Source organism: Andrographis paniculata, unplaced genomic scaffold (genome assembly GCF_009805555.1).
Source record: "Andrographis paniculata isolate CXL003 unplaced genomic scaffold, ASM980555v1 Contig35END, whole genome shotgun sequence".
NCBI classification, from domain to species: domain Eukaryota; kingdom Viridiplantae; phylum Streptophyta; class Magnoliopsida; order Lamiales; family Acanthaceae; genus Andrographis; species Andrographis paniculata.
Window position 1 is genome coordinate 3,290,033 of NW_026137568.1, and position 15,507 is coordinate 3,305,539.

Here is a 15,507-nt window from a genome sequence, read left to right on the forward strand (position 1 = left end):
GTGAAAGTGTGAAGCTCAAGCATGTGGAGAGCCGTGACCAGGTGGCGGACATATTCACCAAGCCGTTGCCAAAAAGTTGTTCGAAAATTGCAAGAGGAAGCTTGAGATGAAGGATGCAAAAGAATAAATTTTAGGAGGGGTGTTGTGAAATAAATTTAATTAAATTCTATGAGAAATAAATTGGTAAGACTAAAGGACACCACAACGTGGAGAGGGGAGGTGTTTGAAATGGCTGTTTACTAGCACTTATTTGAGTTTATTGTTGTTGTTATATTTTTATATTTTTATTTAAAATTATTATGTATATTTTATTTTTTATATGATGAGAAAAAAAAAAAAAAGAAATCATATTTGCTTTTACTCCATTTTTGTTTTGATTATGAGTTAAAGAAAATTTTTTTTTTCTTTATCATATATAAATATATTTCTTGCATTGTGGTCAACTGTGTGGATATACATAAAATAAAATATCACCAACAAAAAGAAAATAAGTTGAGATAGACAAAATTAATTGTTCAATTCCCTTAATTTTCTTTTTCTTTTACTCTTGCTGCAGTCTTCTCACCTTTTAATTTAATTTTACAATTTCTTTTCTTTTTTATTTTTAATATTTATTATTATTATTATTTTTTTTATTATTATTATTATTGTTATTATTATTATTATTATTTTCACTTTGCTTAACCACCACAATTTTGATATATGGTGAGTATAAATTTTGAATTTTTGAGATAAATTAGGGTTTAACTTCATTTTTATGGGCATTTAGTGTTTAGGGATGGTTTTATCATTGGGATATCAGTGAAAAAAAAATGCTGGCAATTAAAGAAATTTATCTGATAATAATTTATCACATGTAGAGTAATTTTTTGAGAAAATATTTTCATATTTTTTCAAGAATTTTGAATGTTTAAAATTTTATCAAAGAGTTATTTTATTTATTCAAAATTTCCACTGTTGGGTGTAATTAATTTCCAATAATCTAGTTTTATTTGTGTGGGATATTGCATTGGTTCGATTGATTTGGCTAAATTGTATAGTTGGTTTTGCTAATTTAATTTACTTTTCTAATTGTTGGCATGTATATGTTTATATATATATATATATATATATATATAGATAGATATAACATAAGACATGTTTTACTCTTAATCTCCTCATTTTAATTGTGGAGAATTATTGTTGTTGTTGTTATTATTATTATTGTTATTATTATTATTATTATTATTATTATTATTATTATTATTTCTTGTGACTAAAAATTGTATCTAGTAAATTGATTTGATGACATTGAGTAAATTAAAATTTTCTTTCAATTTTGAAATTATTCCAAATTTTTTCGTCATATGTTTGTGTATACGTAATCTAAATCTTTATCGTTATGCATACATAAAGCCTCTGCAATAACTTTGGACTAAATATTGAAAATCGACTTAATAATATCGATCAATCAAATACATACAAGATAATAGGAATATAGCACCTTGATCTTCAATCATCGTGAGGATGATTGAAAATAAATGAAATGTAATTAACTAATATATGTTGTGATTTTATCATTTAAATTTGATAAAAGAATATAAAGAATAATTAAAAGACCATGGCCACGTAGGTCGAAATAAATGAAGCATTGAACTACAATTTGTTTGTAATTTTGGTATTTAAATTTGATCAATATATATAAAATTAAATAAAGGAACATGACAAAGCACGATAACCGTTGAAAATAAATAAAGCTTTCGAAATAAAACAAATACTCTCTCCGTCCCGTAGAAAGATTACCGTTTACTTTTTGCACGTAGATTTTTTAATATTAGTATTATATTGAGTAGTAATGAAAAAGACAAAAATACCCCTATTAGTTTTGTGTAATATAAAACTAATCACATTTGTGCAATAAAGTGGAAGTTGGAAGGGTATTTATTATGTAAGGTAGATAGTACAATTACTAAATTAAATAAATAATAACCTTTTTTGGGACGGACAAAAATAAAAAATTGACAACCTTTTTCAATGGGATGAGGGAGTATATTATTTTATTTTTTTAGCATTTAAATTTAATAAAAAAATATATTTAAGAAACTTAAAGAAACATATAACACAATAATGTTGAAAATAAATGAAATTCTATAACTAAAACATATATGCTTATGATTCAGCATTTAAATTTGAAATAAAAAATAAAAATAAAAAGACCTTAGTTAAAAAATAAAAATGGTAGTGTAAAAATATGATATATAAATCAAACATATATATATCTTTCTTGATGTATTGATGAACTGTTCTAAGTTTATAAAATTAGCAAATGTTACAAAATTAGTGCTTATTTTATTTAATAAAATTACTCAAATAAAAAAATATATATATTTATATGCATATATAAATAAATCCTGAATAGATATGCAATTAAATTAAGCAGATCCGAGAATAATTAGGCAATTGCAAGGCAGGGTTATTATGCAATTAAGGGTAAATTACATTTATAAAATTTGTCTTTTATAAATATAGAGCCGTCAAAATAGGTTGAGCATGTCGGGTTGGCCCGCCCCGCTCCATTTTTAAAGAAGGTTGGATTTTAATTTTTAGGCCAGTTAAAATACGAGTCTAAATGGATCAGTCCATCCGAGCTGCGGGTTGAAAACGGGTTAGCCCGCAGCGGGGCGGATTAGCCCGTGGGCCAAATGATTATAATTATAATTATATTATATCTTTAATATTTTTTTAAAAAAATCTATATATTTGGTCAGTTGGTCCAAAATTAACAATATAATAAGTTATAAATATATTAATTAAAAATATATTAAAATCAACTTACTATTTATTTTATTCCAGAACCAATGTCGAGCATATACTAATGCTTCCATAGTAGAAGGATTAAGCCTACTACGATATGGGCTAATAATTATTCCACTATTACTAAATATAAATTCGGAAGCAACTGTAGAAACCGAAATAGCCAAAATATCCTTTGTCATCTTTTCTAAATAAGGGTAGTTGACTCTATTCGTCTTCCACCAACCTAATATATCAAAATTATGTGTCCGCGGTAAAACACTTTCTTCCAAATATATATCCAACTCTAATATCGGAGAAATCCTAGAATAATCATTCATAGTTGACACATTGATTATATTTATTCAATGGATCTAGATCAAATGCATCAATAGAAACAAGATTGCTAGTTATTGCACCTCCCAAATCCAATATACCAACATCAACCACCGAACTCATATCCGTAAAAGACGTAGCTCTAGATTGGTAATCAATCAACAAATTATAACAATTTGACGAACTTGATTAACTTTAATCTAACTCTATCCCCATATATCAGATTAAAATAAAATTCAACCAACTTCAACTTGTACCTAAGATTCAATACAGAAGCAACCCCCAACATGATATGACAATCACTCCAATATTTTTCATACTTTGCAAGCATATTCTTCGTCATTTATTGAACTAACACATTTGGATTCTTCACCCATTCATCTAATTTTGAATTTATCTCACATATATGAGTAAAATAAAAATTTGATGTAGGATAAAAAGTTCCAGAAAACAACTCTGTCACCTGATAGAAAATCAACTTTCCACATATTTCAATTGCAATTTCTCAATCCTCGTTACTTGGTTCATTATTGTAATTTCTTTCTCGACATTTAACTCATGGGAACATATCTTTATAAATTATAGCAGTCTCTAACATCATAAAAGTAAAGTTCTAATGAGTTTTGCAATCCAAAAAACTAACCTCTAGAACAATTGATATGCAATTGACAAGTAGTTTCTTCAAATTTCTCAATCCTGTAAGGTGAAACAGTTCAATAAATGACACTATCACACGCATTTTCAATTGCACCAATAATTATTTTCAACCCATCTCTAACAATCAAATTCAATATATGTGTAGAATAACGCATATAAAGTTCCATCAACATATCTTTTCATGACAGTTTTCCCAAAATGTGTTGAATCATCGAATAATTGGTAGTACAATTATCAACAATAATAATTGATAATTTCCTATCAATATTTCAGTTCATCAAAGACAAAATGAGGATATTTGATAACACTTTAGCAGTATGAGGATATTACTGTAGGTTGAAAATTTCTAATCGGATGATAACTAAAGGTTTTTTTTTGGACGATTTCAAGTAATTAAATCATAAATTCGTACCAAATACAGTGCCTAAATGTTTGATAGTAAAAGAAATCAAGGAAAAATTAAAGATTTGGGGGGAAATAAAATATAAGAATTAAAAGAAATAATAACTTTGATTGAGATATTGGATCTGAGTTACAATGAATACATCAAACTTATTTATAAAATCTAAATGGTGCTTTACTAACCAAAAATATGAAAGGACACGAACCCTTTGTACATGAGTAATTGCGGGAAAATAAAATATAAGAAGTGAGAGACAAAGAGACATTGTTGTGACCAACATGATGATAAACAAGGTGACAGTCGATCTCAATGTGCTTTGTACGCTCGTGGGAAAACATCATTCGTCGAAATCTTCATGGCGCTCTGATTGTCGAAATTAACAATAATAGCAGAGGACTGAAGCACACCGAGATTAGCTAGCAGTCTTGGAGATAGTGAGACCCGCTCGAGACAAAAGGTCGGGACATATTTGGCTTGAGATAGATAATATCCATCGGAGGTGTTGGAGATCTCAAGACCGAGAAAGTACCGAAGAAGCCCTAAGCTCTTCATCTCAAAGTGATGGTGTTGATGATCTTGGAGCTCAGAAATACCAGACTGATCATCTCCTGTGATGATCATGTCATCCACATAAAGTAACAGAATAGTAACTCAGCGGGCCCGCAAAAAATGAAGAGAGCAGAACCATGATAGTTGTAAGTAAAGCCAAGATGGAGTAGAGAGCTAAATTTAAAAAACCAAGCTCGGGGCGCCTATTTCAAACCATACAAAGTACGGCGAAATTTAAATACCTTAGAGGATGTAGGATAACCAGAAGGATGAGACATATAGATATTCTCAGATAGATCACCATGCAAGAATGCATTCTTGACAACGAGCTGATACAAGGGCCACTAACGTGCGGCAACGACAGCTATAAGACAATGGAAGGAGGTGAGACGAGCAACTGGGATAAAAGTCTCCTCATAGTCAATACCATAATCCTGGGTGTAGCCTTTAGATACCAAATGAGTCTTATAGCGCTCGATGGGTCCATCAGAGTAGATTTTGATCCGGAATACCCACTTATAACCAATAGGTTTCTTTCCGGGGGAAGGTCAACCATATCTCACGTATGAATTTTTTCCAAAGCCTGTAACTCCTCAGACATAGCCTGCCGCCACAACGGATCCGCATACGCCTCACGAAAGGACTTGGACTCATGGTGGGATAAGGTGACAAAGAAGTAATGATAATCAAGTGAGTAGAGAGATTATTAACCTGAGTGGAACGGCAAGGGCTAGGATCAGGGTCCGAGGTCGGAGTAGTGCCAGACTCTGATAATGGTGAGGGATCAAGTTCAGGAATAGTAGCAGGCTCGGGGTCAGCATCGGTTCAGGAGTTGCAATCGGTACAGCGTTGGGAGCAGGAGACGGAGCCGCGTCATCGAAAGGAAATAGAGATGGAAAACAACCAAAAGGTAATGAAACGAACGGGCAGTGTGTTTTCGTTATACAAAGAGAAATTGAGTTTGTGATACCATGTTAGATTAATTAGTATAAACTAAAATTTTCAAAATAATAATTAGGAAACATTGTCGTATATATACATGAAGTTATGGGCTGAGCTATATACATAAATATATATATACAATATATATAAACAAATAACAACAACAATAATAATAATAATAATAATAATAATAATATTTTTCAGATGAGTAGCTATTGGATATGTGTTTGGTATTGAAAATAATTCATGGATATGACATTTTTGGAGTAAAATTGAGAAATTGCAGTAAAAATAAATAGAATTAAATAGAACAAACACATTATAGTATGTTTCTTGGAAGGTGTGAAGATTTTGGTAGAATAACGAAATATAAAAATTTGTTAAATGACCTAGCTATATATGTTTGTGTAACCACTAAAATTCGATTCACCTAGAAGTAAAAGGACAAGTAATTAATAAAAATGTAATGAGAAGTAGAGGTAAGCCGGTGCATATTGGTCTGAATATATATCAATCCATCACATCAGATGCCATTGTTTGCATGTATGAAACTAAATATTTGCTGAACTGAGTTTGCTATGTCTTCTGCTGTGAACCTTGCCTCTCCACCAACCTGCAAGTAGACAATCAATTTTTTTTATACACACATTTCAGACAGAATTCTTCAATCCTACTCTAAATAACTAACTCATAACTCAATAATCTTCTTCTTCTTCTTTTCAAATATTATATATATTATTCCATTTCAATATTCTCTTTAGATGTTTTTATTAATTAATTAATATGGGATCCATTTTGAGATTATTTCTTGGGCAGAGGATGGGATGGGATGGAATGGGATAGGATATTTACCTTGACATTGAAAGAGTAGAGAACAGTTTGGTCAATGGTAGTAATGTTAGTGTGAAGAATGGTGAGGTGCAAGTCTTGTTGGAGTGCAGCAATGGCTTTGATAAGCTGTCCAGGCCTTCTTCTGGACAGAATCTTGATTAGGGCATCAAACCCTAATAGTTTCACTTCAACATCTGCCAGGCATGACTTCCTCTCCGCAGTCTCCTCCTCACAGTCATCGCACTCGTAGTACTGATGATCGGCAGCAGCAGGAGGAGGAGGAGGAAACATCAATGGCGGATGTGGCTGTGGCTGTGGCTGTTGGGACGAAGAAGCCATTGATGGGTCTCCCCTCTGGGTTTGGCTCTGACTGTCTACGCCGCCGTATAGCCTTCGCCTTTTCTGTGACTCAAGGCATTGGAGAAGTTGCTCCAACTCCCTCACGAACTCGATGGCGCCCCCGATTATGGATGCTTGATCGCCCTACAATGAAATTACAATTACAAATCATGAATCAATTAATTATTAGTATGATGGTTGATTGAATGAATGAATTAACAGGCAATAGGATTAATTAGTACCCTCTGGACATAGGAAGTGGGCATGAGAGATCTCAAGACTCGAAGGTGTTCATTCATCTGCTTCCTTCGGTTCCTCTCAACAGCAATATGAGTCATTCTTTGGCTCTCCACTTCTTCGCTGGTCTTCACAGTTCTCGCCCTCTTCCTCTTGCTGCTGCTGCTGCTGCAGTTCTTACCTACTGCACCACCTTCTTCACTTTTCTCTCCCGCAAATGATCTCCTCCTCATCTTATTATCCTCACCATCCCCATCTTGACTGTCCCCCAACTTGCAGTACTGTTGGGACACATGCTGCTCTTGTTGCAGCTGCTTTTGATGATCGTTTAGCACCGGGAATTTGAGGAAGTAAACGGGGTCGATTCCGGTGTCTTCCTGATCACAGCTGCTTTTGGTTTGATTAAGGGATAGTTTGGGGCCAAAATCTGCAAACTGCATCACATCTGCGAAGCTCAACTTGTCGAACGAATTGGAGCCGCAGAAGGCCGGCAAGAGTGGCGGTGCCTGAGCTGATGCCGGTGCCGGTACCGGAGTGTTGTTGAGCATGTAGTCTACCATTTGGTTGCTGGAGCTTTGATCAGCAGATGCTGATGCCATATTTTGCTGTTGGTTTTGAACTTCAAGGGAGCTGTAGTCAAGCCCTGGAAAATTCCCCTGGAAGAAGAAGAAGAAGAAGAAGAAGACATTAATTCAGATTCAATGGTGGTACTATGAATATTTATTTTAAGAATAAACATGGACATCAATGAATTCAGAACAAGCAGATACATATGCGTATATATATATATACTTATATATATGTGTGATTGAGTAGTGAGACAAAGAATTAATGTGTATAGTGAGTGCATACCGAATAGGTTCCTTCTTTCTCCATTACTGATTATATATTATAAATATTGCCACCAAACCAAACCCTAAGATGGCTCAAGAATGCTTAGAAACTTTTGACATGCAGCTATGGAGGAGGGTCCACTGCAACCTGATCATATCACACCAAAATTCAGAAATAAATAAACAAAAGTATATATATATATATGGATTGAAATTGAAGTTGATCTTGATCTTATATGAACGTACATGTGCAATGATTGGTTTGACATATGATAAGATGACAAAACCAATAAATTATGCAAGTACCCAAATACGACCACTGAATCGCACAACGTTACCCCACCTTCGGAATACAAAGCCGCAAATCCCAAGTAAAAATTATTTATGGGCATAAAATTTGGAGGTATATAGAAGCAGAAGAGACGTATACATACAGATCATTTATATGGGAATGGTGAATGGCTGTCTGGCTGGCTATATATGGAAGATATATATATATATATATATATAGAGAGAGAGAGAGAGAGAGAGAGAGAGGAGCCTTGGGATTAAATCCCAAGTCACAGATAGATAATGAAAAGAGAGGTAAAAAGGGATATGGATTTTGCATGCATTAATGGAAGTCACAGGAGGAGACCACTACCATCTGCTTTTCCATGACTCCTGTAATGGCTTAGCTGATGGTTCAACGCTCTCTACCTCTATCTCTACCTCTACCTCTACCTCTACCTCTACATCACTAATTAATTTAACCTCTCATATGTATGTATTTAGATATGCTTCTTTTGAACTTTGAATCTTCAAAATCACATGCACCAATCACCCTTTTGACTAATCAACTTGGTATTCAAGACCAATGTCTACCAAGACTCCATTCACTATAAAACTAAACCAATTAATTTTATTTTATTTTTTAAAAATAAATAAATGAATAAAGAGGCCTTCCCCTTCCTCTGCCAAATCCCATGGTATTATAAAGCAAATATATTAAGGAAATAAAGAAATACTGTTATTCAAGTATCATATTTAAATACGATAGATGCACTCATAAATCTAACAAATTAGACAAGACAAAGGTCATACATAAATTTACCTTGCCACTCCTACTAACAATATGTGAATAAAGTTCAACATATTTTGCACCACCTTCAAAGAAAAAAATTTAGACTTATTTTATCCAAAAATTCTCAAAATGAATTATTAAACTGTGTTGATATTTGATATTTGTCTTGAAGAATTGGCTATTTCTTAAGCCATTCAAGAATATTTAGCTAAGATAATGATCAATCACATATATTATATAGTGGTTGATATTGCGTAATAAAAATCTTCCAACAATCATTTATGAAAACCAAATATCAAATAAGGTAGAACAAATTATGTTTTATTAAAGAATATATATTCACAATCTTTTTATATATATATATATATATTTAAAAAATAAGATTAAAAGAAAACACATTGCTTGTATAACACATCAAATAAAAAATACTATACAACAACATACATTTATTATTTGTATGCATTTATATAAATAGTTTTAAAACAATCTTGTTACAAACCAAAAATCGGCTTTAGATTTAAGCCAAATTAAGTGCAAAAGATCGGACTAGTATCACCCGATGGAGTCAAAATTTATGAGCAAGTATTGACCAAATTAGTGGTTAACCGAATCGGTCTACGATGACTATAACAGTTCAAAGTCACTTTTAGTACGCTCTTAATCGGGAGAAAACCACTATACGACTTCCCCGCAACTCCACGACCAAAATAACAAATTTTAACCATTGACATCTACTGTCTTTAATTACCTAGTGTCTAGGACAAATTTGACATCTTCAATCATACACAAATTTTTTGCAAAATTTGTTGGAGATGATTCTTTATTTATCTGCACAATTTACTTTTTCTTTTTACTTTGTAATAGCTTAGGGGTTCCTTTCTTAGGCAATAATCTTCAAGTTTTATGTCTAAACTTTACTATTTATTGTTAAATGTTTAAGTTTAACAAATTGGAAACTATGGTGGAAGTGTAATTACTAAATTAACAATCGACCACACCTACCCAGACCATACTGCAGCCAAGGCAGTAGGAGCCAAATGGGTCGGCCCAGTCCATGCAACAATCAAGAAGGTGCCATGATCCATTAAACAAGTAAGAGAAAGATTGTTAAAGTAGTTACAGAATGATTATGGATAAAACTTTATCTAAATAAGATTTAAAAAACAACAAGATTTAGAGAAGATCAAGAAAATATTAAACACACCAAATTCATCATCTTCTTCATTTATAATATTATTTTTTCTGCAATTTTTTCTCAGTATTGTTCTTTTAAAAAATAATTAATTTTACAGTTTTTTCCATTAATTTCTAGCTTCTTTATATATTCCAAGTTCCATCTCAGCCTTTTCTTTATATTACCAGCTTTAATTTTGCCTCTTTTCACGTTAAATATTCGGATATCGTGAGATAATCCGGATCCTTTCTTGAGAAGACTGAAGAACCCTTCGAACAAATCAATTCTGACAGACTTTTCCAATTAAGCCGTCGGTGGAGATTTTTTATGACAACAAAATTAGCAAGCCTAGTGAAACACCAACGTTTCGCGGCTTTTGCATACAATTTCAGAAGAGAAAACTGACACCGCCGACAACCATGGAAATGTCGAAAAACAAAGAAATTATCGGCGGCTCGTCATCTCACCCTCCTGCACAGTGTACTCCAAGAGTAGATCCATGGGGAAATTCAATCCTCCCTGAACGAATTTTCCATGGAACTTTCCAGGTACATTACCGACGTCCTAAAGCGTACTATCCGGACTGAATTTGTGCTGCTTCTGGAGGAATAAATTAAAAAATGTAACACCTCGATGGCCAGCTCCAACCCATCGGATGTCTGGCCTCCCGTCAGCCTTGCAGCCAGCTCCGCAGCGAATCTGACCTAATAGATGCTCAAATATGGTCATGTTACTATCTTTGATATCGGTACCGGATCTGGAGAACCTCCGTTTAACGCCCAGAAGCTTGGAGAATCTAGCGCGCCGGCTGGGCAGGTGACAATACGATTTTGATATATATTCAAATACATTTTTAGTCAGAAATTTAGATGTAAGGAATTATTGTGAGTGATCAGATATAGCAAAAGTTTGTGGTTGTAGACCCTGAATCGTTTATCATAATTATTTATACTCTTTAACTGGTGAGTTTCTAGGTCGAACATAGGGATTTTAAGTCGCAAATTTAAATCAAGTATTGATCTCATGAAAGCGGCGGAAAAGCATTAAGGAAGCTCGCTCAAGGCGAGCCTGGATCTAAAGCTGGAAAACTAAGGAAAGCGGTAACGGTGAGCGACGGTGAGCGGAGCGGTGGCGAGTGAGACTAGTGCTAGTGATGGTTGAGCGAGGGAGACATAAACAAAGCGGCACAGTATATCTATATATTTTGAGCGGTAGAGGGTGATGAAGAGGTGTTGTGTTTGAACTGTGCGTTACTTAATTGCTAGATTTTCCTAGATGAAATGAGCGAGTGATGCAGGTGTTTAAGCGAAACATATATGTATAATACGAAAGCGGTGGGAGAGAGTAATGTAAGTATATAAACCATATTATAAAGAACTTTGATCGCTGGTACTTGCCCTTAAGAGAGTTACAACAAGACTTCAATTACGCCCAGAATCAGAACATTATAAGAAATAAACCCTACTATCACTAGGAATTTTTGTGACCCAATAGACCACTGCCTATGCCCTATTAATTATTTCAATTTTTGTCCCATTAGTGGCTTTACCCTTCTGTTACATCTTTTTAATCAAAATTGAATTTAGACTAGTAATTAAGCAGGTCGACAAGGCTCCGGCGTTCTTAACTACATCGAACTACCTTGAATTTGTTTGTGACAAAAAGACAAGGCTTGGATAATCAATTTTTCTGTGGTCTTTCTCAGCAACTTAAAGTTCTTTACAACTAAAGTTTATATAAATGTGAAAATATGGAAAAAGTGATGACGAAGAACAAATGATACTTCATTACTTACTACCAAAGCAGGAAAGTTGTAGTTCTACGAAAAATGTAACTAAAGCAGTAAACTAAAACTAAGTAAACAATAAAATGTGGCAAAGGGAGAAGAGAGATCTCAACTCTCCTGGCCATTCCTATTGAGAACTCCCTTACAGGGTTGGAGCTCTCTGGAGGTAAGAAGACAGCTAAAAAGCGTGTGTATAGAGTGCTTGTATACTCCTCTCGAAGTATCTTCTACAAATGGATATCTGGCTCTATTTATAGATAATGGGAGTAGCAGTTGCAAGCAATTGAGAAGTGGTTCCAACCGCTGGGCAGTTAGGCAGTTGGTGGCAGTTATACCGTTGGGCAGTTGCTGGCCGTAACTCCCAGGGTGCTCGCTTCGCTTGCTTCGGCTTGTAAGGGCACAGATCTCCCTTGCTCACCCAGATGGTTGGAGGGCATCAGTGCAGCTGAGCGGAGTCGTCAATGCTGGTTGGTAATGGAATTGTTATACGGCTGCGGATTGAACACTTAGACGTTATTTGCAACCAGTTGTCGTCGCTCCGCTAAGGTGGGTGTTTGGGTCGCTGGCCTGAGCGATGGAGTCGTCGCTTGTGAGCGGAAACGGCTATCGTTTATCTCATCTGCCTTAGCTTTTCTGGACCCGCATCACCGCTTAAAAGGGCAAATATTGTTAATAATCTCAACAAACCAATTCTAGATCATGCCAAGCGGGATATATCAATAAAGTATGTCATAAATCATATATTGTGATAGTTTTTATACATAAATTCAAGTAATACAAATTTTTGTTGAGCGGAGAATATGCTCATATATGGAGTCATCAGCAGGCCTTCTTCAGGCAGCCTCTAACTGACGGATTTGGAAAGACCTTCAGGTCAGTCCCATCAGCCCTATATTGGCAGTCGAATTCTTCATTCACCGAAGCTACTTTCAGCACCTCAACTCCCGTTTCGGGCTTCCAAGGAAACGCAACGGCCAGAAAAAGGACTTTTAACGTGTGAGGGGCATGGCCGACATCAGTTCCAACACCTTCCCTCGCCCTAACACCTCTTGGAACGATATGAGTATCAGGGGGAGCTATCCCCATGACATTCCAATACACTGGAGGGCAAGGAGCTGCTATGAAAGGTCAATTCTCAGGTAGTTCTGCGTTACAACAGCCCTACGAATATTCTGCTCAACCAACCATCGGAAATCAACCATTGCAGCAGGCCCTAGTGTTCAGAGAAGCTACGGAGGGCCCTCGAACTCGTTTCCCACAATAGGGACCTGCTCATCAGGTTTTCCCGCATTCGGCAGGGTGCAATCCGCCGCCCACTCAGGCAACTTCCGTACATCCTAAGAGGATGGCAGAAGTGCCGCCACCACCGCCTCCTCTTTTAAATCCCCAAGCGATCGAAGATGCAATTCGGAGGATTTATGGTGACCCTATCAGCTTACCGGCATTGCCACACTACCCAAGGCATTTCCCTGGGTAAATTTTCTTGGATCATTCATCGCCCCATAATGCTTGGATTCCCGAGTTCACGCTATTTTAGGGAGAAGATTCCCGTTTCACCATCAAGCATGTTAACTTATTCATGGCTCAATATTCGGGAGAATACGAGAATAATGACTAATATAAACTTCATCTTTTTTTTGTTTTCCTTGATAGTTCTATCTATTTTGTAGTACACTTAGCTACCTCCGAATTCCATCCGTACGTGCGCAAATATAAAGAGGTCTTCCACGAGCTTTTCCACAGCCCCCTTTCAAGGTGACCGTGTCAGACTTACTGAATTTATATCAACGTGGGAAAGAATCTGTGGAGCAGTTCCTGGAATACTTTAGGAGGTCCGAAAGTAGGTGTCAAGTTCGCACACCGGAGAACTAGATGGAGAACATGGCAATCGACTACATGACGCACCATTTGCCAGAGAAACTGGCCCTCCAGGAGTACCATGATTTCCGGCAACTAACATCCAAAGCTGTGAAGGCCGAGCAGCTCATAAAAGAAGCTCAAATGGCCCGAAATCAGAAGTTCCGGAGTGGAAATCATTGTGTCTATGTCCAAGAAAGGGCTGCCGAAGTCGACGAAGAGCAGTGGAAGACCTTTTTGGCCGAAATTTCCCAAGATTAGGCATATACATATCTGACTTTTAAACCTCCCCTACGGAATGAGGTGAATCCGATAGTATCCTACTCATTTGACATGGCAAAATTGGAGCCGATTTTCGAGTACTTATTGAAGGATAATCAATTTCGCTTCAAAGAAAGACACAAAGGCGACCAAAAAAGAGCTTAATAGAAAATTATTTTATAAGTGGCATGGAGTATATGGTCATAACATCGGTAATTGCATTGCCTTCAGGAATGCGATCCAGTAGGCTATAAAAGAAGGCCACCTCAAGCTGGCCGAGAAACCTGATATAAAAGTGGATACGGAGCCGTTCCCCACACCGATAAACTTTGTTGAAGTGGTTCCAGCCAGGTCTAGAAATTCGAATTCAGGGTCTGAAGTAGATGAAAGGGGAATAGGCCCTCGAAAACCAGTGTTTGAAAAGTTTGGATGGTTAGTCAAAACTCCGAGGAAGAGTTCAGTGTGGGATGGACTTTACCCTACAAATACGGTCATAGAAGTGAGCTTCGAGAAGATTGGTGAGGTCTGGAGAATGAGCTCCGTGGATAAGGTGGTTTAGACCATATCAAACCCTTTTTCTCGGGAAGGCTCCAGACGATGGAAGTTGGACCAAGAACCAGAAGGAGCGGGTGGTGCGACCTCCTACTAGGACCCAAAAGAAAAAAATGCAGTGATAACGCATGGGCGCTCACCTTTCCCAGAAGGATCAGGTTGGGGGGCAGCAGGTTGATGACCACGAAAGTCAGGCTGGGGAGTAGCAGGTCAAGGACTAGAAAGCGGCTACTGCTGGAAGGCCGAGGCTTGGTCGGAAGGACCTTCGTCACCAGCTCCAGGCCCAAAAGAAATGGATTCCAAAGGGTATTTTAGCAAGGATCGAATACCCTACCGAACCTCACTTTACTGTAACACTCAAAGAGGTCCAGATTTCAAAGAATGAACTGATGATCAGAGCCGTTGATTTCATTGAGATATCGGAGGCTAGTTTGGATATTATCACAACTGATCAAGACCTTGAACGAGCCGTGCAGTATGAAGGTGACTTCAAGGTTAACACAATTGGAGTTCTACCCTGAGAATTCAAGTCCCTTAGGTCCAACCCGATTATCTCCAAGTGGACGTGATGTTAGAAGAAGCTGGTCCGTTGTGTTGGGTGGAGCACGATTTTGATATTCCGGATAGAGGTCCGGAACCAGTAACTTTTTAGAAGGTGGCCAATGAGAATACGTACCAGTTGAAGCCCTTATCCGTCACGTTACATCTTGATGGGCGGACGGTCAATAAGTTTCTAGTCAACGGAGGAGCTTTCATCAATGTAATGACCGTATTTACTCTGAGGAAGATCGGAAAAAGTAGGAACGACCTTGTCTCGACAACAATGCGAACGAATAATTTCATTGGAAATGCACATACAGAAGTAGCCGTATTGGTTGCAAAAGTAACGGTCAGAACAAGGACGGATCAGATGGC

The 15,507-nt window shown here is 36.3% G+C and overlaps 1 protein-coding gene across 2 annotated transcripts; it reads right to left on the minus strand.

The window, feature by feature from the left end:
- Positions 1-5,958: 5,958 nt before the first annotated feature.
- LOC127249266 (transcription factor FAMA) lies at positions 5,959-8,358 on the minus strand. Of its 2 annotated transcripts, none has more exons than XM_051271999.1 (5): positions 8,243-8,358; positions 7,919-8,047; positions 7,072-7,722; positions 6,512-6,973; positions 5,959-6,272 (listed from the first exon to the last, which is right to left on the minus strand). In XM_051271999.1, exons 2-5 carry the CDS (start codon positions 7,940-7,942, stop codon positions 6,183-6,185), a joined length of 1,227 nt encoding a protein of 408 aa, XP_051127956.1. In that variant the 5' UTR covers positions 7,943-8,047; positions 8,243-8,358; the 3' UTR covers positions 5,959-6,182. The 2 variants fall into 2 exon arrangements, with proteins under 2 accessions (XP_051127956.1, XP_051127955.1); XM_051271998.1 differs by having other exon boundaries at positions 8,146-8,358.
- Between the last annotated feature and the right edge of the window lie 7,149 nt (positions 8,359-15,507).